The 27,868-nt window shown below is 42.6% G+C and overlaps 1 protein-coding gene across 3 annotated transcripts in view; it reads right to left on the bottom strand.

Moving 5' to 3' along the window:
* NEK1 (NIMA related kinase 1) overlaps positions 1-27,868 on the bottom strand; it is a 139,461-nt gene that overhangs the window by 72,542 nt on the left and 39,051 nt on the right. For 2 of the 3 annotated variants that reach the window (XM_066573541.1, XM_066573542.1), the window contains 7 exons: positions 27,636-27,802; positions 27,253-27,375; positions 24,832-24,934; positions 11,881-11,964; positions 9,576-9,659; positions 4,436-4,513; positions 3,828-3,923 (listed from right to left, as the gene is read on the bottom strand). In XM_066573541.1, the coding sequence (XP_066429638.1) occupies positions 3,828-3,923; positions 4,436-4,513; positions 9,576-9,659; positions 11,881-11,964; positions 24,832-24,934; positions 27,253-27,375; positions 27,636-27,802 (735 nt within the window). The remainder of the gene's footprint in view (positions 1-3,827; positions 3,924-4,435; positions 4,514-9,575; positions 9,660-11,880; positions 11,965-24,831; positions 24,935-27,252; positions 27,376-27,635; positions 27,803-27,868) is intronic. The other variant, XM_066573543.1, reaches the window with a different exon arrangement.

The raw sequence follows: 27,868 nt of genomic DNA, 5'->3' as shown, positions 1-27,868 counted from the left end.
AGCCCAGAGCAGGAGACAAAAATGTCCAGGAATTGTAACAGGGATCACAATAGACTGGTCACCAGACCCGAGCTATATCCAATATAAGCAAGCCAACAGGCTTTTTCTTGCACCACACTTTGACCCCTTTGCGGTCCTTGGTGGATGATTTTGGTGCCATCAGATTTGTTACATCCTCACGGCCGCTGTAAAATCATAAAATTTTGAGTTTGATACATTGAGTGCCCCTTCAGGCCAGGTCAAAGTTCCTATGTTAAGTCTAGTGGTGCTGCTGTGACTAGGGGGGGGGGGGGGGGAGTCCAGCATTGCTGAGTGTCGTTCATATCAACAGCTTACCAGTTTGACTGTTGCCATGTCCCAAACACGTGTAAGACCAAGCTGTTCAAGGCGAACAGTTCAAGCCGAATTCTCAGCGGACAGTTCCTAAAACATCTACAACCATTTTTCCAAACATTTAGGTTCATGTAGCAAATATCGGGTCAATCTAGTTGTATAATACTCGGCTTATACTCGAGTGAGGTAACAAAAACCTGCAATACTCGCCTACCAGCCGGCGTCTAAGCCCCTGGCGCGATAGTCTTCCCAGTGGTGCAGTAAACTGCTTGAGATTTCTCCCCGCTGTCATCTCCCTGCTCATCTTTGAATTCCCCCGCCGTCAGCACTGTGTAAGTAAGCGCTGTGATTGGATCGAGCACCAGACAATCACAGCTGGCACTCATTCACAGCCATTCACTGAATTACATCACTGAAAGGCTGTGATTGGTTTATCAAGCGCCGGCTATGATTGGCTGGCCCTCAATCCAATCACAGCACTTACTTACACAGTGCTGACGGCAGAGGAATTCAAAGCCGAGCAGGGAGTTGACAGCGGGGAGAGGTCTCAAGCAGCTTGGCGCACCGCCAGGGAGACCATCGTGCCAGGGACACATACGCCGGCTGGGAGGAGAGTATTGCGTTTTTTGTTTTTTTACCTAGTATATACTCGAGTATAGCTAAGCTTATACTCAAGTCAATAAGTTTTACCAGTTTTTGTGGTAAAAGTTATTTGGACAAATAATTGTGCATACCACCGAGCACACCAAACAGAATGACCAAGAATGTTGTGCCAGGCACAAAGCAGTGTCCAAAAGGTATTCTTTTAATTGGCACTAATGCAGGTGTTACTGCTATAGCAGTGTCTAAACCTACGGGCCAGTCACAGCACTACAAATGTAAATATGCAACTGTGCCCCAAATTACAGTACAGGGGCACATCTACTACAGTTTAAAAGTACTAGTAAATCTACTACTAGTTCAGCCCATTAACCCCCAATAGACAATGAAACATTTTATTTTTAAGGTCAATTTTTATTTTACAATTGTGGATTTTTTCATTCTACTTCCTGTCCATAACCATGAGGGCAGCCATCTTGCTTCAGCACTAGCTAACAGAATTCAGAGATATGCTTTACATTAGCCTCATGGGCCATACACACAATAGACAGGACCTGACCCATTGACTTCTATGGGAGAGTATTCGAGGAATGCTCTGCAACCTGTCAAGTCAACGTATATGGTGGAGGTGAGCTGCAACATCACTTCTTGTGAATGATGGATCCTATGTAATTTATAGCTATTTTTCATAGTAATCCTGCCTGTGATGCTAATGACTTGACTGCTGAACAGTTCTCTTACAGGAAGTGACAGCCTATTGTGAGGTCTATTATTTAGTATAAAAACTTTTACTTTTTTTTTTTTTTTTTTTAAAGTAAAAGAAAAATGTTGAGGGTAAAAAAAAAATTCTTAAGAATACACGTTTACCATGAAAACCAGATTTAATCCATGGGTAATTTTCTTATGAAACAATTCCTTCATTAGCTTATCTTCCCAACTGTAGTTGTTAGTTTTGCAGATTTTGTTAACAAATTACAGTGAGAAGTAAAATACTAAAAAAAACAAACAAACAAAAAAACTTATTGCTATTAACTTGTAAACTTTCTCTAGTAACAATCCGTAGAAGGGAGGGATACTATAAGCGGTGTAAAAGGTCAGGACAAATATACAGCTTATAAGGTGTTTTTTTATGAAGTGCTTCTTTTGGCCTTTAATTAATGGCTATCTGGAGAGTAATAAAAAGCACCAAGACTACTCTCATGTCAATGAGCCTATTGTAGTGTACAGGGGAAGGAATGTAAGCTGCTGGAGTTGACAGCTTTATTTCTGTCTGCTTTGGGTACATAATATGAAGTCAGAGTGTCAGTGCCCCAATACTTTACTGCACACTATAACACAAACACTACCCTACGGATCTCTGGGGAAATCAAAAGGTGGCGATACTGCCGTGCTGGAAAAAACACCAGCAGACACATTCACGTTATGTCAGTGCAGCAAACAGAAAAACATTAGACCGATATAAATGTCACGGGCTCCCGCAAGCCTTTGTGGAGCTGTTAAAGAACAAAAGCCACGAGAAAACAAAGCAGTTTAACCTTTCCATCTACAACTACAGAAATGTGATACATTTTTGGTAAAGTGTTAATGTCTAGACTTCCAAAGTGACTTTCAATGGGTTACTTACTGTATTATACGTGTTTTGCACCCTATACATTGAAATCAATACCAATTCCAGTCTTTATAACTTACTGGGATGTCGCCTTACAGAAAACTCTGCTGGGAACGGTTATTTGTAATTAATGTAGCCGAGGCTCAGGCCGTACAATGCCCCATCTCCTACATTGTATAGAGAACTGCTCTGTACAGCAGCCCTGAAGCCTTGCTACATGGCCGCTAATAGGAATACATTCAACTGTGTGTTTGTGCAGTACCAAGTCTATTCTTCTCCGTATATGGGCTTTGTCGCAGAAGAAGGCCTTGACCCATCATAAAGGGTGCAGAATGTTTAATTCAGAAAGTTAGTCATAAGTGGGGGATTAAATATTTTAAAATTATTTAATCCCAATCAACCCCTTTAAAAGCATCAAAGAGGTATTCAAAGACAGACATTCATCGCACATCCCTGGCAGCACCGCAAAACATAACAGCTGATTGCTTGGTGGTCTGAGCAGCTAGTCCTATGTCAACAAGCATTGTGGGACAACCCTACAAAGTATCTCATGGCTCTCTCTGTACTATCTACCCACTAAGCTGCAACTTGTGAAGCACTTAAGTGGGTTCTCACAAAACTTATCCCGTATCGACAGAACTAGTATTTGATTGGTAGCGGTCCAACTGCTGAGACTCCTACCGATCACAAGAACAGGGTCCCAACTATCTCTGAATGACTAGAACGGTGGTCACGTGTGCACTAGATCTTCAATCATTTGTATTTGATTGCCGAAGATAACAGAGGGCTTGAACTCAGCCATTTCCAGCTGTCCCATAGAGATGAATGGAGCGACAGTGCACATGTGTGACCACTGGTCCATTCATTTAGAAATACCCAGAACACCCATTCTCACGGTCAGTGTGGATTCCAGTGGCCAACAATCAAGATAACTATCCTGTGAATAGGTGATAAGTTTGTTTTTAATAGGGTTATTTTATGCACAGTCCTAGATCTCAACCATTGGAGCTGGTAACATCTTTCGAGTTACTACAGGGCTCTGGATGACCTCTCTCTAGACTTGACTTCACTTTGACAATAAAAGCATTTTTCTGCTGATCATGGTCAAAAAGGCCCATTAAAATCCACAGTGGTTGAATGTTGATACAGAATAGATGAAAAAGTTACAGAGGAGGGTGAATATGTTTGGGATACATATCAGACAGGAATTTAACAACTATCATAAGGACGTCAAATGAGCATCTCAGACAGCAGCAATGTTAAGTTTAAGCGGTTCACGGCTTACATGTTCCTCCCAGGCTCTTTTTTCCCTCTCATCCGCTTCTCTCCTCTTTCGTTCAAGTTCCTCTTTTAATACAGCTGCTCGAGCGTTTGCTTGGGCCTCCAAAGGAAAAAGAAAACAAAAGGTCATAGAAAGCAGATCATGAACTTCGTCTAGAGTTAGCTCTTGATTAATAACATATGTACAAAGACAAAACGGGTATAAAAAATGCACCGTTAAGTGTTTATGAGAGGGGATGGATTGTAAATCTAGACAGGATACGATGCTTCAAATCCATTCATAACCTAGCTGTGTGAGCGCACTACTTCAAATCATATTTCATACATATTGAGCTGGCATGTCAGGAATATGCAACAAGACTTGAGCTGAAGGCCTCTGAAGCAGATGTAATGGATAACAAGGGGATTACCTCCTTAAAAGGCAAATGCTATATACACAGAATTCAATTTCAAGAACAGTGAATCATAGTCCATAAGAATTGCAGTTTTAATGAGGCAACACCAAGACGGAGGTTTGAGTATATCAGACTGTGGAGCTCACATTATCCATATCAGTAATCTTATATAAGTGATAGGATATTGGTATGACTGCTTTGGGTGCCTCCATCATACCTTTAAAGCTTCAATTTTCTTTCTTCTTAGCTCAGCTTCTTCATTACTACCTCTTCGACCATGTTCACCTACTTCTTCCTGTTTAAGATAATTAAACATACAGGGATACACACTATATAAATACATATGAGCGAATGACAAACTGAGTGTACCATCATCCCCTTAAACGACATGGCCTATTTTAGGCTTAAGGATGTGATTATTTGTGTGAGATTTTAATCTCCCCTTGTCAAATGCCATAACTTTATTTTTCCGTCTACATGACCATGTGAGGGCTTATTTTTTGGCGGAACGAGCTGTAGCTTTTATTGGTACCATTTTTAGTAGTCTTGTAGATATAGTAACACTGTCTTTATTCAGCCTAACATACTATATCCATCTAGTTCAGCCTGTTTCAACCCCACCTCCCCCCTTGTTGGTCCAGAGGAAGGTTTAAAAAATAAAAAAAATAAAAAATAGCCAATTTAGCTCATTTGGAGGAAAAAAAATCCTTCCTGACTCCATAATGGCAGCCAGAGTAATCCCTGGATCAACATTTGAGATGAGATAACAACCCCGCTGGTCATCTAATGTCTATATTCTGTAATATCATAGTGCTCTAGAAAGACGTCTAGTCCCCTCTTAAACTCCTCTATGGATTTTGCCATCACCACATCCTCAGGCAAAGCGTTCCACAGTCTCACTGCTCTTTCAGTAAAGAACCCCCTTCTGTGTTGGCAATGAAATCTGCTTTCTTCTAGACATGGCGGATGCCCCCTTGTTACCGTCGCAGTTCTGGGTATAAACACATCATGGAAGAGATCCTTGTATTGTCCCCTCATGTATTTATACATAGTTATTTGATCGCCCCTTAACCGATTTTTTAATAGGGTAAATAGTCCCAATTTTGATAGCCTCTCTGGGTATTCCAATCCTCCCATTTTGTTTATTAATTTAGTTGCCCTTCTTTGAACCCTGACGAGTGCGTTATATAGTGAAAGAATAATGTTCTCGTCCCTCGCGGTTATAAATGCACCCCAAGACTATTTGCTTTTGCAGCAGCTGACTGGCATTGATTTCTCCAGTTAAATCTACAGTCCACTAGTACCCTCAGGTCTTTTTTCATATCCCTTTTCCCTAGCTGTACCCCATTTAGTGTATATTGCTGACATCAGTTTCTCCTGCCCATGTGCATAACCTTACATTTATCAATAATAAACTTCATTTGCCATTTTTCTACCCAAGCCCCCAGTTTATCTAGGTCTAGAGATGAGCGAGCACCAAAATGCTCGAGTGCTCGTTACTTGAGTCGAACTTTCAGTGATGCTCGAGAGTTCGTTTCGAGTAACGAACCCCATTGAAGTCAATGGGCGACTCGAGCATTTTTGTATATCGCCGATGCTCGCTAAGGTTTTCATTTCTGAAAACCTGGGAAATTCAAGAAAGTGATGGGAACGACACAGAAACGGATAGGGCAGGCGAGGGGCTACATGTTGGGCTGCATCTCAAGTTCCCAGGTCCCACTATTAAGCGGGACCAATCAGATTGGTCCCTGCGCTGAGCCAATGAGAGGCAGCAGTCACTCACCCATTCATGAATGGGTGTGTGAGTGAGATCTGCCTCTGATTAGTCAGGCTGTGACCAATTAGAGGCCGCTCATTCAGCAGGCGGGGATTTTAAATCCCCGGCTGCTGAATACTACTCACAGCTGTTCAGAGCAGTTCAGGAGGACTGCCGCCGGCCGCAGCTGAACTCCGTCTGCCGGGACCAGGTGAGTATATATATTTTTTTTATTTTTACACATTTCTGGATGAATTGCAGGGAAGGGCTTATATATTTAAGCCCTTCCCGACAATTCATCCCGCGCTCGCCGGCAGCCCATTGCTTTCAATGGAGCCGGCTGTATTGTCGGCTCCATTGAATTCAATGGTCAGTGCTCGTTTAATCGAGACGAGTACCGCGTGGTGCTCGTCTCGAGTAACGAGCATCTCGAGCACCCTAATACTCGAACGAGCATCAAGCTCGGACGAGTATGCTCGCTCATCTCTATCTAGGTCCTTTTAATGGCTAACACAAATACTTGATGTTACTGCGAGCTTTCGGACCTCTCCTGAATACCTGCATTGCCGATAAAGTAAAGATTCTGAACTCTAGGTTGTGCTGTTCCTGTTATTTCTTGTAGAAATATATAAAAACCCTCATCTGTGTGCTCCTTAAGGTGACACGACATCCCTCCTGACACACATCACAGGCCTCTCACTAGCCAAGCCAGAAACCTAATGCACACTGATGCGGGACAAAAAACCCACAACAGCTGTCTGTGTATGGATTCTGGCTTGGTTTTCAATTCCCAATCATTATTCTAAAGACTTGTATAAAGGGTCAGAAATTGATTTACAGGAATGCTGCCATCCAATAGGTGGCGCTGCCGAGGTATTGTTCCATCTTCCTTATTTGCATGTGTACACACACACCAACCCCTTTGCATGCACACGCTCCTGGATAAGGCTTGGCCATGAACAGTTCAATTGTAAGATCGTATCTTTAACAATTTTACTATACATTGCATGTGTGGATATTTTAAACACATTTCGACATGAGACCTTTCCAGCAAAAAAGAAAAAAACCTCAAAGAGCTCTTATCCTACATAACTCGGTACATATCTAAAAAGGTGCCCAGTCTGCTCACTCTCATGGTCATCAATCCATATTCTGCGCTGATGAGAGCTAATCAACCAGAACCAGCTTTCTGCAGCTTAGATGAATAGCGATCTATCTCTGGCTACGGCTGTGCTGAAAAGCATCAATTCTGAACACATGCTAGCCGGTGGGGAAAATTAATGCAGTCTTCGCCTTTTTCTACCCACATTTTGCACTCTGACCCTTAATTATCAGTCTTCTGGATCTGTGGGATACTGATAGTTTCTTTTCAACTAGCCATAATATGGAAATTCTCACTGCTCTAACAGGCTCATTACAATTTCTCTATTCTTTCATGTGGCTAATCCTACAAATATATTTTTTCACTTATTTCTATCACTAAAAATATATCTTCATCCCACGCTGCATGGAAAAATTGAAATACTACGGAGAGCAACTGAGTTTTAGATTTTACATGCCTATAAGACACAGCAGCTTCATGTGGGAGCCATATATTTAGTGCCCTCCTCACCACAGAACCCTTGGGAAAAGATATCACGTTTTCTCGCAGTAAAATACAATCCAGTATTAGGCACTAGATACATGGCTCTCAAATGGAGCCGTAATACTATACATATGATTGATATTTAAGTCAATGGACACTGATTTCGGGATCCAAAATAAGATTTTTCTCAATGAAAAGACTAGGGCCTTCCAAACCAGAAGATCCTTCATTCATTTTTTCCCCTTTAAAACAAAAGATTAAGAGAAAACTCGCTACAAGCAGTCACTAACCCATTAACACTAAAGGGCATATATGTATGCACTATGGGTACAGGGTGTGTATGGAGCAGGATCAGCTGACGATCCTGCTACATACAGGGTGGGCTCTACATACATAGTATGTTGGACATTGTCTTCATTCAGCCTATCTAGTTTCAACCCCCCTCTTGTTGATCCAGAGGAAGTAAAAAAAAAAAAAAAAAACAATGAGGCAAAAGCCAATTTAGCCTATTTGGGGGAAAAATTCCTTCCCAACTCCAAAATGGCAGTCAGAATAATCCCTGGATCAACATTTGAAAGTTCCAATCTGAATCCAAGACCCGGATCAACAACCCGTCTGGTTATTTACTGTCTATATCCTGTAATATCATAGTGCTCTAAAAAGACGTCTAGTTCCCTCTTAAACTCAATTTTGCCATCACCACATCCTCAGGCAAAGAGTTCCATAGTCTCACTGCTCTTACAGTAAAGAACCCCCTTCTATGTTGGTGATGAAACCTTCTTTTCTCTAGATGTAGCGGATGCCCTCTTGTTACCGTCGCAGTCCTGGGTGTAAACAGATCTTGGGAGAGATCCTTGTATTGTCCCCTCATGTACTTATACATGGTTATTTGATCACCCCTTAACCGTCTTTTTTCCAGGGTGAATAATCCCAATTTTGATAGCATCTCTGGGTATTCCAGTCCTCCCATTCCGTTTATTAATTTAGTGCTGGTTGTCGTTAACAACTGACAGCCGCCCACAACAGACAATTATAACTGCTAATCCTTTAAAAGGCAGTGTCAACTCTGACAGCGGCATTTCAATAGCCAGATCGGAGTTCGGAATCCCGAAACATTATGAGATTGCGAGGTGCCATTCAGCTGTCATGGCAGCCAAAGGTCTTCTCAAGGCTCCCAGGGCTGCCTTAGACAATAGCCTATCAACAGGTTACTACAGTCTGCCTGTCAGAATACAGTATAATGCAATACTATGGTATTGCATTAGACTCTATGAGCGATCAAATAACTGCAGGTCCAAGTCTTTTTTTGGGAAATTATAGCATGTAAAAAAATTTTAAAAAAAACAAAACACTTTTGTTATTGTAAAATATAAAAGGATATTAAAAAGTTTACACTCCCTCTTTTTATGATATTTATTAGGAAAAAAAAATAAAAATCTAAGCAACAACCCCCCCCCCACCCAAAAAAAAGACACATATCTGGTGTAACCACATGCATAAAAAGTTCGATCTTTAAAAATAAAGCATTATTTATCCCACACAGTAAACTTTGTCAGAAAAAAAAAGCACACAACGCCAGAATTCTGCTTCTCTGGCCAACTTGGCTCCCAGAAAAAAATTTAATAAAAAGAGCAATCAAAAAGTGGTATGCACTCCAGAAGGGTAGAAACCACAAAAAAAATAAAATAAAAAAAAAAGGGCCCTCACACAGCACCATCGTTGGAAAGTTAGGGCGATCAGACGTTCATGACGGATAATCTTTAAAGATTTTAATTTTTTTTTTATTTTTTAGGTAGTACAGCAAAAAAAAAAAACAAAAAAAAAAACCCTCTGGTATTGTAATTGTACTAACCCACAGAATAAAGTTATGTCATTTTTTCCATAGCGTGTAGACCATAAAAACAATATCCCTTCATGCATGCAGCAGGCACGGCACTGGAGCTAGCTTCAAATTCAGCATATGCTGTGGAGTCAATATACGTCCTATGACTGATGGAAATGGTTAAAGTATCTTACCTTTTCTCCACGCAATTTAGCTTTGATTTGCTGTCTCTCATTGAAATTCTGGAGCCGAATTTGCCTAAGCCTTGCCAAATATTCCTACACAAAAAAGAAAACAAATAGATTATACCATAATCTTGCCAAGAACTGGCAGCCATGGTTTTGCATACATCATTAGACCCCCCCTAAATGTATAAGATAAACAGGAGGAACAGCTCTAAAAATAGAAGAAATCTACATTCACCAAAATGGTGATTCCCAAAACTAGGCAGCCCCTTGCTCTGGCCTATAGAGGGGATCTGGGGTGCGGGACAACCCCCTTTATGATTCCCATATAAGAAAAGGGTTGTGTAGCAAGACAAATACTTTAATAAATAATGAAGCTAACAATGACAACTCAAGGGGTCAGTTCACGTATGATGAAAAAAGTAAACCTTGTGTCTCATCATTGTGAGACCGCAATGAACTTTGTGAACAATAAAAAGAAAATAATCCACTGTGTCCTTCTAGTCTAAAAATCTTTTTTTTCTCTTTTTTTTTTTGAAGGTGCAAGTTTTTGTAGAGCAGTCCGTTTAGAGTCAGACCATAAAGGAATTATATACTTTGGCCATATCATCCCTCTTTAAATGGTTTATGATAGTAAAATGGGACTGTCAGTTCCTATGCACTCCATAAACTAAAGTTCTAAGTTCATAGTAGATGGGACGCAGAGTCCTTGGATGAGTTTCTTCCTCGCTGTTCCTCCATTGTAAGCCCATTAAGCCGCCACTCTCTGCATACAGAGGCCTACTTATGCAAGCACTCTCAATGACAGGTCTGGTCCTCTTCATGAGAAGGACATGCATAAGTAGTCCGCTGTATACGAGAGTGGGAGCTTTATGGGCGGACAGTGGGAGAATGAGGAACAAGGGGTGCTTGAGAGTCACATTCCGGGTCCAAGCGCCCCAACTCCTACGAGCCCATAACTTGAGTTCATGGGGCACCTAGGAGCTGACAGAGTTCCTTTAATCTGCCCTAAGAAAGTCTATCTACTTTAATAGGTAATACAGAATATGTACAAAACGCTTTCAGTCAAGTGACATTAAAAAAAAAATGAACCAAGCAGGAAAAAACATGCACAACCCCGAAGAACAATATTACCAACATCTCATGTGCTGGAACACAGAAATGTATTTGTACCCTAGGCCCCCTGTCCTTGGCCGTGACGGAATACTGCTAGCAATATCCCGCCGTGGGGGAAAGCTGGCAGGTCTCTGCGGTGAGCCCACCTGACAGATAGGCTCACCGCGGAGAATTGTAGCATGCCGAGATTTAAATCCCGCAAGCGGAGAATTGCTACAATTCTCCGCTCGTGGACGCGATGAACCATCTCCTGTGGACAGGCAGGCTTATAGAGTTTACCTTGGTGGATCTCTTCCTAAATTTTTGGTCTTAATGTCTGCCAAAAGCCTGACCTACTGTAAATACCTTGCACTGCATGTATCATCCGTTATAGATACTTTTTTGTGCTCCACTTGACAAGGGGGTGTGATGTAATTGTAAATAGGTATGGCTTGCCATAGCAAGGGAGAGTGACAAATAGGATAACATGCTGCAACGTTGCACCAAAATTAAGGTGGAAATTAAACAAGTCATCAGATGGTATTAAGGTTAGATAAGAAGGTCTAAGGATACGCCAACTTTATTGTCCAGCATGAGACATTGCCCTATTTGGCGCATTTTCAGACTGTGAAGTCTAAGGCTACGCTTTCTAACTAAATCAGACAGGATTACAAAAATTGGTCCTACAATTTGGGACTTCTGTGTTGCAGGTAGGTGGCGCACCCTATACTACCAAATGTAAAATACTGTCTAACATCTTGTAAAATGAGCACCCTCTTAAAGATTAAGGGTAGAAAGCATCTAAACTATCTGCTGTAGGAATGTGCCTGCATATGCAACAACAATGGTTGTATAGTGAACATAACATTTTAGGAGTAACAGTATGCGGTGCATTGATGCAAGTCCAGATACATGGGTCATTCACAGGCAAAAAATTAATGAAATTAGACATGGGATGAAAAGCTGCACAATTAGAACAGAAGACATGGTCCAGCATGGAGTGGATTTATAAAAGACGAATACAATGCATACATATAGTTTCGGTTAGTTGTGGAAGCTTAAATCATATCCAGCATGAACGCCAGGATCTCATGCAGTATCAGGTTCAAGCTTCCCCCATGTTTTACATAGAACACCCAGCAAACATGCATGAACAGAACGTGATCAGGGCAGGTGACACAGGGTTCTGCAAAGAGGCTCAGGCATGCGAGAGGCCTACCTGTTCTTCTTTGTTTCGGGCCTTCCCTCCTCCAGCAGAGCTTGGTCTGCCTCCATATATAGCTGCCAGGCTGTACAGAGCATCCTGTTCACCATTTAATGTATGCAGTGTAAGAATGGCTGGGGCTACATCAGAGGGCGTTGAAAAAAAATACATTCCTTACTTTCTAGAACTGTCTCATTTCTCTATTATGGAGTCGGTTTTACGCTATAATTATACACCAGCTGCAGTACAAAAAGTAAAAAAAAACTCACTTTTCAAAACTTTTTTCCATAACTAAACATAAAAAAAGGTGCAGAAAACACAGATTAGTTCTTTTTCTACTGATTTTAAGTCTCATTTTTTGCCATTATACAGTTTTACAAACTGTCTGCCGTCAGACATGTAAATGCTTAATTCTAATTTTATAGAAGTTGTTTTATATAGGCAGACAACCTACCTATAGTGACGAGCACCGATCGACAATGAACATGTTGGTCGGAGCTTGTTAAGGTGTGCACTGGCAGATTATCCATAGTACCCGCGGGGACAGACAATCGTTACTACAACTGTTAATCCCCATACAGAATGCATTCGTCGGCAACACACATCTGTTTATATGGGAAAATGTGCTGCCGATGACCGAGTGTTTCTACATCCACAAAAAATGAGCAGTCAACCAATGAACAAATGTTTTGCTTGTTAGCGGATTGTGCACATATTTACGTGGGCTGATGATAGCAGTGTAGGAGTGCAGAGGGTCATAGACTGCCATTCTGAAACCTAAGAGAAAGAGAACACCTGTGGGTGTGGCAGGAACTAGATAAAAAGATCAGTTCTTGACACAATCAGGGGGAAAAAACAAACAAAACTGTGTGCTAGCCAGAGAGAGACCAGCTGTAGGAGAAGCCGTCAGGAACCTAGAGCCTGAGGTCTGCTGCGAACCAGCTTAGGCCCGCCACCAAACTGAAAGAGCAGGGCGCCTTTTAGACGCCCCAAGTCGGGGTTAGTGACAGGGACCCTGTGAGTTGTGAACCCTGGACATAGTATCTTTCACAAATTTGCTGTGCTTTGATTTGGAATAAAACTGGCAGGCGCCAGATTTGAAAGAAGTTCCTGTCTCTGTAGTGTTTGTACACGTGACGTGCCCATTCCTGAAGGAGAGGTCGGCGATCCAGGAGGCGAGTAACCCAGGCTTGCCACGGAGGAAACGAACATTTGAGCAAATGTTCATGCCTCATTAGCCTGTGCAAGAACGGCTTTAACTCGCCTCCTATAAAAAAAGAATAAAATAAATAATGGCCTCTGGTAACAGAAAAATCGGCAGAATTTAGTCTTGCACATGCATCAATACAAAAACCAGATGTAAGCCTCCAGCACAGATCCTGCATGAAATGTCGATAGGGTGACAGGAGCCGAATGGATCCCATTATAGTCATGGAGGTCTGTTTGGCAGAGTTTGGTTCCATCATAGAATGCAACCGTTTGGTCTGGGGATTCTATTTTCCTGCTCTCATAACGGAGCAGGTAAACGGAATCCCAAACCCAGATGTGAACATAGCCTAACTCAGAGAGTATATAAAGCAAGAATACTCAACCTTGTAATGTAATAAACTTGCTGCCCTATGACAAAATATTTTTCTCTGTTAGATGACACAAAACATATGTTTTTAATTAGATTTATTTAAAAAACTGGTCCTGTGTGCAATACTACTGTTACATACTTGTTTTGTTTCTCGCTTAGAACGTCCACCTAATATGTCCAGTGCCCGGTGGTGACGCATCCTCTGTAAATTAGACCACCTGGATCTTTTTGTACACAGGCAGTAGAGTAAATCATGGTATTTTATAGATCTGCCAATAAGAAGCAGCTTCTAAAGACCAGCATTAAACACATCTAGCGAATGTTCTGTGAAGGAATTAAGGGAACACCAGAGGTACCATAACAAGAATATAGGAGCTGTATCTCCACTCAGGAACAATTCTTTTTAAACCCCTTAAGGGCCACCCACCTTAATACACAGTGAATGGTTTCAGGTAGTGCATAGAGTGGGTTCAGGAGCCAAGCCCACTGCATACCAAAACGGGTTCCAGCTGTTTTTTACAGCTGACACCTGCCCACAACGGCAGCAATCATAGCAGCCAGCCAGAGCAGAGAGAGGGCCACCCTCCAGTGCCCCATCGCCCCTCAATGTCCATAAGTCCACATGGCAGCTCAGAGCCCAGCAAAGGTTTGCAGGTCTGCCATGTTTTGAAGTCTATTTAGCTCTGCCTGGGGCAAGGCTTAATAAATCATCATTTAAAATACAATATATTGCAATACTGAAGCACTGCAGTATATTGTAGAAGAGATCAAGTTGAAGTCCTCTATAGAAACTAGAAAGAAAAAAAAACACTGAATAAAAAGTTAAATTTTAAAAAAAAGTTTAAAAAGATGAAAAATGCTTTTAACACTTTTCATATTAAGTAAATAAACATAACAACTGGTATCATTACATCTGTAAAAGTCTGAAGAATTAAAATATATTATTTATCCTAAATGGTGAATATGGGAAAAAGAAACTATGCCAGAATTGTGTCTTTTTTTGGTCACCCAGTCTCCTAAGGCCTCATGTCCACAGGCAGGTCAAATTTTGCATGCGGGAGCCCACAGCGGAATCCCATCCAGCCCGCAGCCGAGAACCCTGCATACCTGTGCAGGTGGCCCTTTCTTCTGCCGGGACATCTGTACTGCGGATGTTCCGCTCAGCTCGCTGTTGGACATGTGCAGTACAGATTTTTTTTTCCTAAAAAAAAAAAATCTGCTTTTCTGCAGGATCTGCAGTGCTTCCGCAGATCGGACAGCTTTCATAGACCTCAATGGAAGCCGCACGTGAGGCATCCACACTGAAATGGAGCATGCCACGATTTGTGTTCTAGGCCAAAAGGTCAGCAAAACAAATCTGCAAGATTTAATTGCAGGTGGACGTCCATGCTTCCTTTATGGGCGGCTTGAATAGTAGACCTTCCGCAATTCAAATCCACCCATGGACATTGGGCCTAAAAAACAAAAAAACTAGAAAAACAAAAAAATATACCATCTAATAGTTGTACGTACCCCAAGTAGTACCAATAAAAACCACAGGCCATTCCATGAAAAGAAGCACTCACACCACAGTCCCATCAACAGAAAAAACAATTATGGGGCTCATACTATGGCGACACAAAGCAAATTAAAAAAACAAAACAAAACACACATTTGTTATCACCATATTTGAGCCGACCTTCAGAATAAAGCTGCACCATCAATATCGTAAAAAGGAAACCCAAAAACCAATTGCACAATTGTAGTTTTCTCGTCTATCATTGGGGAACACAGCTTTGACCTTGGATATATAGCACCTGCTGATTGGAGGTGGACACTAAGCAGACAATGAGTTGGCTTCTCCTGCTTGCTAAATACCCTCTGCAGGAACTCAGCTAATCAGTTTTTAGCCTAATGTCTGTAGGAGGTAGACCTCTTCAAATCAAGGTCTTCAGGACTACAGGGATGTGGGGACAGGCCAGGCAGCTCACTACCAGGTCCCCACGAGGAGGGCGGACAGCAAGTGTGTCCTCCTCCAAGAAGCGACTGCAGGTCGATGGCGCAGTATTACCCTCCGATTTAACCCTACGCAGGAGGGCGAATGGCCAGACATTTCTTCTCCAGGTAGGGCAGACAACAGACAGCAAAAGTGGTACGGCTGGGGTCCAGTTTCGTTGCCCGCCAGCCATAGGTCCCCCGGGGAAGCTACCACTTGCCTCTCTGCAGGGTATGGGGAGCTGGTTGGAGGGCCCTGCTGGAGACAAGAAAGAAAGAAGATAGGCGAGTAAATAGGGCTTCCCTTGCTGCCCTGCCCCTGTACAGCAGTCCTCTCCTGTGACACGCTGCCTGACAGGCTGTGTAGTGGTCGGATGTGGGAGGGTATTTGCCACCATGCGGCTAGTGTTATGCCTATACCAGTCACCTGGGGGCAATTTTAGAGCTTGCTGCTGGGATCTGTTCTACATGTTTGTTTCTTAGCGGCTCAACTTCATAGGTGTGGTTTATTGTGCTGGCTGGGTGTAGTGCTTCAGTCAGCCAATCACCAAAGTCTGTGCTCATACATATACCAGCTCCTTGTCTGTGCAGGTTCTGTTCTGTATGAACTGTGTCATACTTTTGTATCTCTGTTCTGGTAGTCTTGGTGTGAACAGTGTCATTCTCCTGCATGTCTGATGTATCCAGGAGAAACTGATTGCCGCTATACGGCATTAACTGTGTAGCCGTGCATGTTCTGCATGGGGTCACATGGCTTAGTTTATGCCACCATGAACATGTATTGGCCGCCGCACGTTGCATTGTGTTCATTTGCTGTTGGCCGCCTGCCGGACCGCTTGACAAGCCCCGGCCGCTGCTCTGAGGTGGCAGGTATTTTTGCACACGGAGGGTCCTGTATGGTAGGGGCTGTGGCTGGAAAATGGGAGGCCTGCTGTCCCCTCCTTGCACAGCTCATGCTTCCCCCACCCCTAATGGCTATGTGCCCCATTCCTAGGTGCGCCACTTCCTGCAGGTTGACGGAGCAGTATTACTCTCCAATCTACCCGCAAGCAGGGGGGCGGATGGACAGAAATTGTTGCCCGATCAACCTCAGCACGATCCTGGGCTTACTGAGACCTGTGGTACCTCCCATACTGGGAAGAGTACTTGCACAGGGATTATCTGGTACTATGTGCGGTACAAGATTTACATCCAGCTAGAGATTCTTATTTTATGAACAACTGTATTTGAATTAATTGCCAGCTAACTCTGGCCTTACTGAGACCGGGGGTACCCTCCCATTTGGAAATAGTACTCGTACAGGAAGTCTCTAGACTCATCGCTCCTCATGTCTGCTCCAGTCCGGGTTGAGCGCCTATCGGAAGCTCCCATGTTGTCCCTCCCGCAGTTCTCTGCAGGCAGCCTACCGCAGTGTCGGAGTCCAGGATGACACGCAGACAGGGGCTGGCCAGAGCTACATACTACATACGCTCTCGCTGGAATACAAGATTTAAATCTAGCCAGAGAATATCTAGTCTTACGAACGACAGTGTTAGAACTAATTGCCAGCATGGCTCTGGCCTTGCTGAGACCTGTGTACCCTCCATATGGAATAAGTACTCACACAGGGTGTCTCTGGACTCATCGCTCCTCATGTCTGTTCTGTTACACACGGTGTTGAGCCTTGCCTAACGGCTAGCTCACTAAGGGGTGCCTACTGCGGTTCTCTGCAGGCAGCCTTGGTGTCTTGTCCCTGTCCAGGATGACAGGCAAGAGATACGTGTATGTGCGCTCCCAATGCAGTATCGAGATTGCATCCAGCCACGTTCCAACTGGTCATCACCAGTACCCTGGGCTTGCTGACATCTGTGGTACCTTCCATATGGAAGGAGTACTGTGCACAGAAAGTCCACGGACACATTGCTCCTCTTCTTCGCTCCAGAATGGGGGAGCCTTACCTAACGGCTAGCTTTCCTATGGTGGCCTGTCTGCAGTGCTGCTATAAGGGATCGACATTTAGTCAGTCAGAGAATATCTCGTCTTGTTCTATCTAAGTATAGTGGTAGGCCGGAGAAGGGGGGGGGGGGAGGGGATGTTCACTCTCCGACCGGGTGCCTGGGGGCTGCAGATACATCTATTGGCTTCCCTCCGGTTAGCTCTGACATGCTGAACCACTATGAGTCCAGTCCCTCTCCAGGCAGCCTCGGAACCAAACCAACATCTAGTGCTTTCTAGGAAGACTGGACTGCTAGCTCAGTCAGCCATGTCCATGCAGACGCACGTCACTCATGATTGAATGATCCTGTTGAGGTGGAGTCTGCCACTGGCCGCAAGTTAGGTGGCAGAACGGGCCTCGCATTCTCTGGACTGCTGCTGTCAGGAGTACTCTATAGTCAGAGCAGTCTACGACTTCGCTCCTACAGCGTTTCTCCACGTAGCCTTCCTATGCAGGTAAAAGCGCCATCTGGGAGACAAAACATTTAAATCAGACGGAGTTAGTATCGCGGTGCGATCCTCCTGCTGGATTGCTTGCAGGAAACTGTGAAACGGTATACACTAATACGGATTTCAATTCTTAGCACTCGCCCTCCCGACTCGAGGGTTCCACAAAAGAAACAGCAAGACTCACGTTCGGGGGTAGTTTGGTAGTTATACCACGTTTTATGGTGCATGGTTGGAGTCAACCTAGACATCTTGAGGGTCTGTGGGCTTCATGCAGAAGGTGGATACTGTGGTCATTGTCGTAGTCTCAGAGGGCTAATACTAATGGTATTTTTGAGCCCTGTGTTTCCATTTCCCATTCCCTCTGGTAGCGCCCAAGCATTCGCCTGGGATGCTTCCTACTAACCCTTCAACAGCGGTGCTCTCGTTACGACAACCTGCGTAGACAGGTATTTACAGTCTGGGCTCCAGCGGACCCTAACGTTACACTAGGTAGTCTGCTAGAGGGCCCCCAGCTCTTTTAAGCTTCACCCCCCTTTTCCGATGGTGCTGATGTCACATCCAGCTCGCCCTGTCTACTCGTCTCTCTTCTAAGTGAGAGACACTATCGGGTGGAAGTTTTCGTCATCAAAAGAAGGTAGTTATTGTCATGTTAACTCACTGAATGTGGTATCTTGGCCCCGCGGTAATGATGTCTAGTCTCATGGGACGAGCTGGTCACAAATGGGCTTGGTCGTAATTCGCAAATTTACCTCTCTAGTGGCATTCTTCAGGTTCCCTGGCTTTCTGCTAGTGCTCCTGTCAACACAATTGGATCATTGGGTTTCTGAGGTGGGTTCCTTGGGAGCCTTTTTTCCCGGTGGGGAAATGGGACAGTTTCTCAGGCCCCTTTATACTCAGTCTCTAAGCATGCTGGATGCCTAGGCACCCATTAACCCTTTCCAATCCACTGTGACGTCTGAAGACATTATGATTTAAAGGGGTTGTCCCGCGGCGAAAGTGAAAAATTTTTTTTTTCACTTACCCCCGCATTCTGCCCTGTTAAAAAGAAAGCATGGGTTAGTTTTTAAAAAGCACATTGCGCTTACCTGCATCAGCGTCTGCAGCTTCTTCTTTTCTTCTTGTGAAGATGGCGCCGCTGGTCTTCTCCCATGGTGCACCGTGGATTTTCTTCTCCTTCCGTGCGCTCCATTGCCGATTCCAGCCTCCTGATTGGCTGGAATCGGCACACGTGACGGGGCGGAGCTACGATGATGACGCGGTGACCAGCTCTCCGGCACAAGCGGCCCCATTCACCAGCCAGAAGACCGGACTGCGCAAGCGCGTCTAATCGGGCGATTAGACGCTGAAATTAGACGGTACCATGGCGACGGGGACGCTAGCAACGGAACAGGTAAGTGAATAACTTCTGTATGGCTCATATTTAATGCACGATGTATATTACAAAGTGCATTAATATGGCCATACAGAAGTGTATAACCCCACTTGCTTTCTCGGGACAACCCATTTAAGGCTGTACAGCTCTGATGTTGGTAGACATCCGTAAGGGTTCTCTTACTGTATATTGCCAGCCTCTCTGCTGTCGGAGCCTATCCAACGTGTCATTTCATGCAGTACTGGCTTTAGCCAGCATATAGCGCCATTGTATAACAGCAGAAAAAGAGTAAACCCCCTAGAAAAACCAGAATGCAAATTGGATTGGAAAGGGTTAACGCTAGTCGTGGTTAAAGAGCTGATTACGCTTCTTTACACCTGCAGATTCTTATATTTTCCCACCCTTTGGGTACTGCTCTAGAATGTCCCAAGGTCAAAGCTGTATCCCCCAATGATTCAGACGAGAAAACTAGATTTTTGTGAAGAACTTACCGTAAAAATCTCTTTCTCGTCATGTTCATTGGGGAACACAGCACCCACCCGATAGGGGTTCTTTTTTGGTTTTCGTATCATGCTTTGCCTTCTTCCCCAGGTCAGAGTGACACTTTTTTTTTGTTAGTTTATGGTCGCGCTGGCGTCCTCCAGTTATTTTAAGCACTACCATTTCATAACAAGCCCCACTGGGTCGGCTCCTACTGCTTGCATACAAAACTGATTAGCCGAGTACCTGCAGAGAGTATACAGCAAGCAGGAGGAGCCAACTCGTTGTCTGCTTAGTGTCCATCTCCAATCAGCAGGTGCTATATACCCAAGGTCAAAGCTGTGTTCCCCAATGAACATGATGAGAAAGAGATTTTATGGTAAGTGCTTTACAAAAATCTAGTTTTTTTTCTATTTCACCCCAATAAAATTGTTACATTTTTTTAAAATAATTAAAATGGTACTATTTAAAAAAACCAAAAAAACAAAACAAAACAAAAAAACATCCCACAGAAAAATAAGCCCTCATATAGTGGTGCCGACAGAAAAATAAAGTTAGAGATCTTGACAAATATGGATGAAAAAAAAAAGAGGATTTTAAAAATTGCTGGTCTTTCTCATCTACTTTTAGTCCTATAAGCTAAAATTACAGGCAGAAAGTAGTTGGCTCACTGAGTCCAGGAATGTGCTAGACTTACCTCTCCGGTTGTCGTCCTGGTGTCAGCATTGAGCTGTGGCTTTTAGTGCCAAGGACTGAGCATCGCCTTTCAAAGCTCACGCCGGGGAAACAACAGGAGAGGCAAGTATAAGGCCTCCTTCCCACGAGCGTGACGGGCTCCGCCGCGTAATATTACGCAGTGAAGCCCGTCACGGCGCCCCCCAGAGCCCCTATACTTACCTGCGGGAGATAGCGTGAAAACGCTTCCCCGCCCACCGCCGTCGCATCGTGTGACACGCCCACCGTGTCACGTGATGCGGCCGGCAGTGTCACGTGACGCGCCGGCCGCGTCAAATGACGCTGCGGCGGTAGGTGGGGAAGCGTTTTTTCACGCTATCTCCCGCTGGTTACAGCGGGAGATAGCGTGAACGGACGGCTTCCATTGACTGCAATGGAAGCCATCAGCGCGTACAGCCCGTCCTCACCCGCAGCAAATAGAGCATGCCGCGGGTGAGGACGGGAGAAATCGTGGTGCGTAATTCCGCGGTGGAATTACGCATCGTGAGCATTGTGCTATTAGGTTCAATAGAACCTAATAGCAGGGGGCCACGCAGCGGATTTTTGCCGCAAATTTACGCGGCGTTAATCCGTTCGTGGGAAGGAGGCCTAACACTTACATCCCCGGACTTAGTGGGTCACCTACTTTTAGTCCATAAGCTTAGCTGATAGGGCTAAAAATAGTCGACAGTCTTTTTAAATAATTCCAATTAAAAGCTTAGGTTTTGTGTGATCTAACAGAGTAACTTAATATTTAATCATGGAACAGCCCCTTTCAAGGCAGAGACTTTTCCTTCAAGGATAGGATAACCTGAAGAGATCTGTTACATTCCAGCATACACAAATGTTATGGCAGTTGATCAATGAAACAAGGAATCTGAGGATGAACACAATGCATGGTGCCACATCCATGGGGGGGATGAATAGCACACTACAAAAAGAAAAAACAAGACAAAATACAGGATGTAGCGCCATGAATGGGTGAGTTTCCTTATACTTTTTGTGAGGCATATATGGTGGGTTATTCTGAATCTAAGCAGCAAAGCTAGAAAGCGTGAGAATACTAATAGCTGTGATCTGTTAGTTGAGCTGTAGTGAGTGATGCAAGTTCCTGCTACTAAAAGGGGCAATAATTAGACCAGTAGGATTACGGCCAAAATGAATACAAAGCCTCATTGGTTTGGCATGAATGATACATAAAAAAAGTCTCTAGACATATAGGGTAAATAATACGTCGTCCATTGCTGCTGTTTTTATGGATACTACCATCAAATTATTAACAGATGGAGATAACCTGTTCATACAGAAGGGAGTTATTAAGACTTTAACCATCAACTAAGGTACACAGATGGCACAGTAGCACAGTCTATCCAGAGGTCTGCTTATTCATTTGACTACTAGTAGAAATGAGCGAACCTACTCGGCCACGCCCCTTTTTTGCCCGAGCGCCGCGATTTTCGAGTACTTCCGCACTCGGGTGAAAGATTCGGGGGGGGGGGGGGGGGGGAGAGGGAGAGGGCTCCCCCCTGTTCCCCGCTGCTACCCCCGCTCCGCCCCTCCCCGCCCCCCCGAATCTTTTCACCCGAGTTCGGAAGTACTCGAAAATCGCGGTGCTCGATCGAGTAATTACTCGAAACGAGTATATTCGCTCATCTCTAATTACTAGCCTTTCCTTTGATTACTTATTTCAAGTGCTCATCTTCTTTCACATCGCCCACAAATCCTAGGTTGGATTACCGGATCAGGCAATGGGTGGCCAAACTTAACGACTCCATCCCTTTAGCCATATAATATATTATTATTTCAAGCAGATGATATCTATTACCCAACATTGAGTTTAGTATCTGCAGTATGTTGCAGTGATCCATTGTTTGTACACAGGATTGAACAGTAGTAAGTAATATCACAGAAAACCTAACCATAGTGCAGTTTACTTATAGAATTCAAACTATACATATAATACTGATAGTTCACTAAATATAGTAAATCTATGAGGTCTGCCTACATAACTATAACATGTTAATAAATCAAATAGATGCCTAGAAATACTACATAGTGAGAGCAGTTAACACAAAAACTGACTATGCTGATTAATATTATATCACAATTTCTAGTGTGACAAACACATAAGTTAACACAAGTTAAACTGAAACATCAAGTTAAGAGGAAAAAATTAAATACTAATATGAAAGGACTTAAATACACTTCCAAGTGAACCCCTAGTGCTTCAAGAAGTATTGGCAAGGCACGAGAGCCAAAGCAAAATTATTAAGTTAAATCAGGGTATGAATGGCAGTACAATATAATGTGTGACTGAATAAAAAACATTTCAAGGCAACTCTCCCAAATTTTTTTTTACCAGAATTAAATAGGGCAGTAAGTAAAATAAAGCTTAGGAAAAAAGAATACACACACTATCAGTCAAAAATTTTAGACCACCTCAATTTTTCCAAATATTTTTTTAAATTAACAGTTAAAGTCAAGCAAATAACATTATTTTTTTTTAAATTAAAAATATAAAATTATGAAATTTTAACCTGAAAATGTAACAATGGTCTGAATTTAGGATTTTAAACAAAGGGCTTCTTTTAAGAGAACACATCATGGACAGCTTCTCTGCAACTCAGAAAGCAAATTATGGTTTGAAATTGTATGCAAACTATTGCTACAGGTGTCAATATTTGTAGATTACTTTCAAACCCTCTGATTCTATAGAACCAGTGTTGCAACAGACTGCATTATCTAAGACAGGGTCAGGACAGATTTGCTCTTCAGGACAGAGCACATTGCTATCCTAATGGCAAAAAAAGGCAAATAACCAAAGAAGACAGAAAATTATAATCCTTAGGCTGGGTTCACACAGGACTGATTTCCAGCGGAGTTCTCGCGAATTGGCTGCACCGAAAATCTGCGAGAATCCTGCTGGAAAACCGCAGCTACGGGTTTTGAAGCGGCTGCACCGCCTGCATTTTCGCTGCAGCTATCTCTCTGCCCATAGAGAGGAGAGAGGCTGCTGCGGGGAAAAAAAAAAGAAAAGAATTGACATGCTGCGTCTTTAATTTCTACGCCGCATGGCTGTTTCCACGCGGTTTGGTCGCAGCATGTGGATGAGATTTTTGCAAAAACTCGTCCACTTTGCTGGTTAATCCCGGGATTAGGAGCCGCGGGCGGAATTTCCGTGCGGACAATCTGCACAGAAATTCCGCTGCAAATCCATCCCGTGTGAAGCCAGCCTTAGAAGTGTAGGTCTGTCCTACAGTGGGAATTGCCAAGAAAGCAAAAGTGTAAGTTCAATACAGTTTACTACACTATCAAAGGACACTTGGAAACTGGAGGAAACTAACAGGAAGAGGTCTGGCAGACCAAAGGCCATTACAAAAATCAGATGACAAGTTTTTAAGAGTTAACAGTTTGCGTGATTGGCATCTCACAATACAAAATATTAAAGCACAACTTATTGAGCAAAAAAATAAAAAAGTTGCTATTTCAACTGTGAAGAGACGACTCCTATGTGCAGGTTTGATAGGTAGAGTATCAGTAAGAAAGCCACTGCTGAGACTGCAAAATTAAAAAACAAACAAACAAAAAAAACAACCATGACTTCACTGGCCAAGCAGCATCTCCAGTGGACTACTGAAGAGGGAAAGAAGGTTTTATGGACTGAGGAGTCAAAACTTAACATTTTTGGTACATCACGCAGGGTTTTTGTATGCCATCAAGTATGTGAAAGGATGGTTCCTGAATGTGTGACACCAACTGTCAAACAGGGAGGAGAAAGAGTGGTGGTGGTCTGGGGCACCTTTGCTGAACCCACAGTTGACAACTTGCACACTGAACAAAAAGGGCTACAACAGCATTTTGATATCCGATGCAATACCCTCTGATGTACGCCTAGTTTGGTTAGTGGTTCATATTACAGTAAGACAATGGTCCAAACATACTTCATATGTCAAAACTACTTAAGACAAGAAGAAGTCAGTAAGCTTCAAAGAATGGAATGGCTTGCATACTCTCTAGACTTAAACCCCATTGAGCTGGTTTGGTATAAACTGGACACAAGGGTGAAAGCAAAGCAACCTACAAGTGCAGCACATTTGTGGAAACTTCTGCAACAATGTTGGGAAGTAATTTCTGAACAAAATCTGAATGCAATTGTAGAAAGAATGCCTGATTGTGTAAAGCTGTTATATTAGTTAGAGGGGGCTACTTTGAAGAGTCAAAAATCTAGATCTAATTTAGTGAAACAAAGTAAACCCATTAATCATCTTAATTTATTTATTCCATGCTTTCGTTTCAAAATACATTTGAAACATTAAACTCTGTAAATATCAATAAAAACTGGAAAAACTGAGGTATTCTAAAACTTTTGACTAATAGTGTATCAATCATGGCTAACTATTGACTAAACAACCCATGTCCATACCATGTGTCCCTCCGCTCGGGCTTTGTTTTGCATGGCTTCCTGCTTCCTCTGCCAGAATTCCTCAACTTGTCTTGCTCTTTCGGCAGCTACATGTCCTCGATGTCTAAAAGAAAGAAGTAAAATTGTGTACAGATATACCTAAATAATGTACCTATCCCAATTTTATAATAATGTATTAATATTTTTCTTTAATCTAAATAAATTAGCACTAAAATTTTAACCACTTGACACCCAAGTCAGTTTAAACCTTCGTAAAACAGCCCCATTATTCAAATTTGACCTATGTGACCATATCTAGTAATAACCTTAAAATGCTTTTACTTATCCAAGTGATTCTTGGACTATTATGATACATTGTACTTTATTTCTTAAATACATTTTGGTGGATATGTCTTGTGCTGATTTATAAAGAAATCCAAAGTTTAGAAGAAAAAAAAAGGGGGGGGGGAATTTGTAATTTTTGTGTAAGACAGTCATATCACAGAAAACAGATGATAAATTTTATTTACCATATGTGCACACCATGTCGGCATCATTTTTTAAAATGTTTTTGTTTCTGGGCGTTAGGAAAAGTTGCTGCCAAACTTTAAGTTTTCTATCTTTCAAAAGCATTTCTAAAAAACTAATTTTAGAGATCTATTCAGTTTGAAGTAGCATTGAGTGGACTATATATTACAGCCCCCTCTATGAATCACCTCATTTTAAAAACTGCATTCCTTATAGGACTCATAACTGCATTAGGAGGTCAATTAAACCTTTTATGTTTTTCAAAGAAATTATAAGAATAATTGAGGTGAAATTTCTAAGTTAAATTTTACTTGCAGTATTTCAATTTCAACCATTTTTCTGTAATACAGCAGAAGTAGAATAAACACTTAATATTTATTACCCCGATTCTATAGTTTTTACAAATATCCCATATGTGGTGCCAATGCTCAGCGTAACTCAACCTCAGGCCTCAGAAATGAAGAAGAACGTTGTGGTGTCTGCAGCTTTTTCTACATTTCACGCATGCTGAGGCAAGGATGTGCGAAAACATACAAACCCCCCCTTGAAGAGACCCCATTTTGGAAAGTACACCCCTCAAGAAATTTATTTAGAGGTGTTGTGACTATTTTGATCCTATCAGTATTTCATGGAATTTAGCAAAAAGAAAAAAAAAAAAAGTTTGGTACTGTGTCAGCAAAAGAAACAAAATAAATCTTGTAGATGGGATACCTTTTAATGGCTAACAAATAAAATGATGCTAACAGTGCAGGCTTTCAAGGCTATTTTGGCCTCTTCATCAGGCTGATATAAAAATATATCTGAGATTATATATATATAGCACACAGTACTGGGCAAACGTTTTAAGTAGATGTGGGAAAAAAATACTGCAAAGGAAGATTTTTGTGCGGAAATAGAAGGTGTCCGACGGGCTTAAATGTATTCTGCAGCGGGACAACGACCCCAAACATAAAGCCAATGTAATTACAAATGACATTGACAGACCTGGTGCCCCCACTATCATCGGACCCGATCTCTGATATTCTAACTGACCATAAATCCTTCAGATAGCTTGAGTCCTGCGTTCAGACCCTCTTGTGTGTCTTTCGAACTTGAAGGTGCCCTTTAATAGAACAACCCTCATATGTTTTACACTGTGTCCCTGGCTACAAAAATGCTTAGACACTGGTAGGTAAATCAGTCTTTGGGTGGTGAGGAGACCTCATCTTTGCTTTAAGTTTTTGTCCCATTTCTCTAACAAAGATCTTCAATAGGGGTTTACGTGCACAACATTAGATGTAGAACGTCTCTATATAAAACACTTTTTGCAGCTTTATTACAACTTCAATATATAACGAATAAGAGTTCCATCCAACGACTTACATGTTTTCCCATCAAACAAGGATACCTAGTCATAGCATATGGTCTTACAATACAGAAGCCATGATATACTCTCTGGGGAACACCACAATCAACACACAACATTCAACTTGTCATCGCAGCTCAGGTAATTAATTAGAAGGAAGTAATCCACAATATTTTAACTAGATCAAGACATATCATTACATATACCTATATTGAAGTCTAAAGGATATGGTAGGTAACAAACCGAGAAAGGACAGTTGTATTCTCCTTAAGAAAGCGGGTATTGTTCTACAGTGCTTCAGCAACAATCACTTAAGAATGCCGGAGTGCCTTCCATTGTAAGACGGTTTCCCAGCACTCCAAGGATAGGTACGTACGGAAGATCCTATTCTTTGTGACAATTTTCAAGAAGAACCCAGCACTTAATAAAGGACTCAAATTGAAAGAAAATCTATTGAATGAAATGCACAAAATGTCAAATTCTGCCGTTTCCCACTTAAATGGAAATCTATAGACCCACCCAGTGTGAAAACATGTTCGGAGATAGATGGACACTGAGACATAACCCACCTGTCTACAAATGCTTGTTTGGATACTAGTTCCAGCCTTTTTAATTCCTTCTTCACGGCATCTCCATCTGGGAAATGGGAAAGAGCAACTGGGCCGTTGGAAGGTTCCACAGAGACCGCAGCCCTGCAGGTAGCAGTAAGAGAGTTAGTTAGTACCAGAATATGGTGCCCTTCATTAAAAATAGATGTAACATGTGTTGGTTACTCAAGGTTTAGCTGCATCCTTGGGCAGCTTTATTGAACATATATGACTATTTAGAACATTTATGAGGTTTTATGAAGTTTTACTGCCAGAATGATATTCATCCAATCAGCATTCAGCTATTGTTGTGATACATTCATAGTTCTACTAATCAGCATCACACATGTCGCTTAATCACATACTTAGGTGCTACATCGAGGTCCTGCCTTTCCGCTCTGTGCTTGACTTCTCTTTCATCTGTGGACTTCGGTTTCTGCAGCTGGTCAAGAGCTGAATGGTAATGTTCATAAGATGCTCGGACAGCAGCCTGTGGAGCTGCGGCTGCTCCTCCACCCCCAAAAAATGGTGCCTGGGAAAGAGGAGTAATAAGCATCACAACTACAAGTCTTAGTCATCACACGGGCTTAAACCTCTG

Source organism: Eleutherodactylus coqui, chromosome 7 (assembly GCF_035609145.1).
Source record: "Eleutherodactylus coqui strain aEleCoq1 chromosome 7, aEleCoq1.hap1, whole genome shotgun sequence".
Taxonomy (NCBI): Eukaryota; Metazoa; Chordata; class Amphibia; order Anura; family Eleutherodactylidae; genus Eleutherodactylus; species Eleutherodactylus coqui.
Note: the sequence above shows the minus strand (reverse complement) of the source record. Positions and strands in the feature narration are given on the sequence as shown.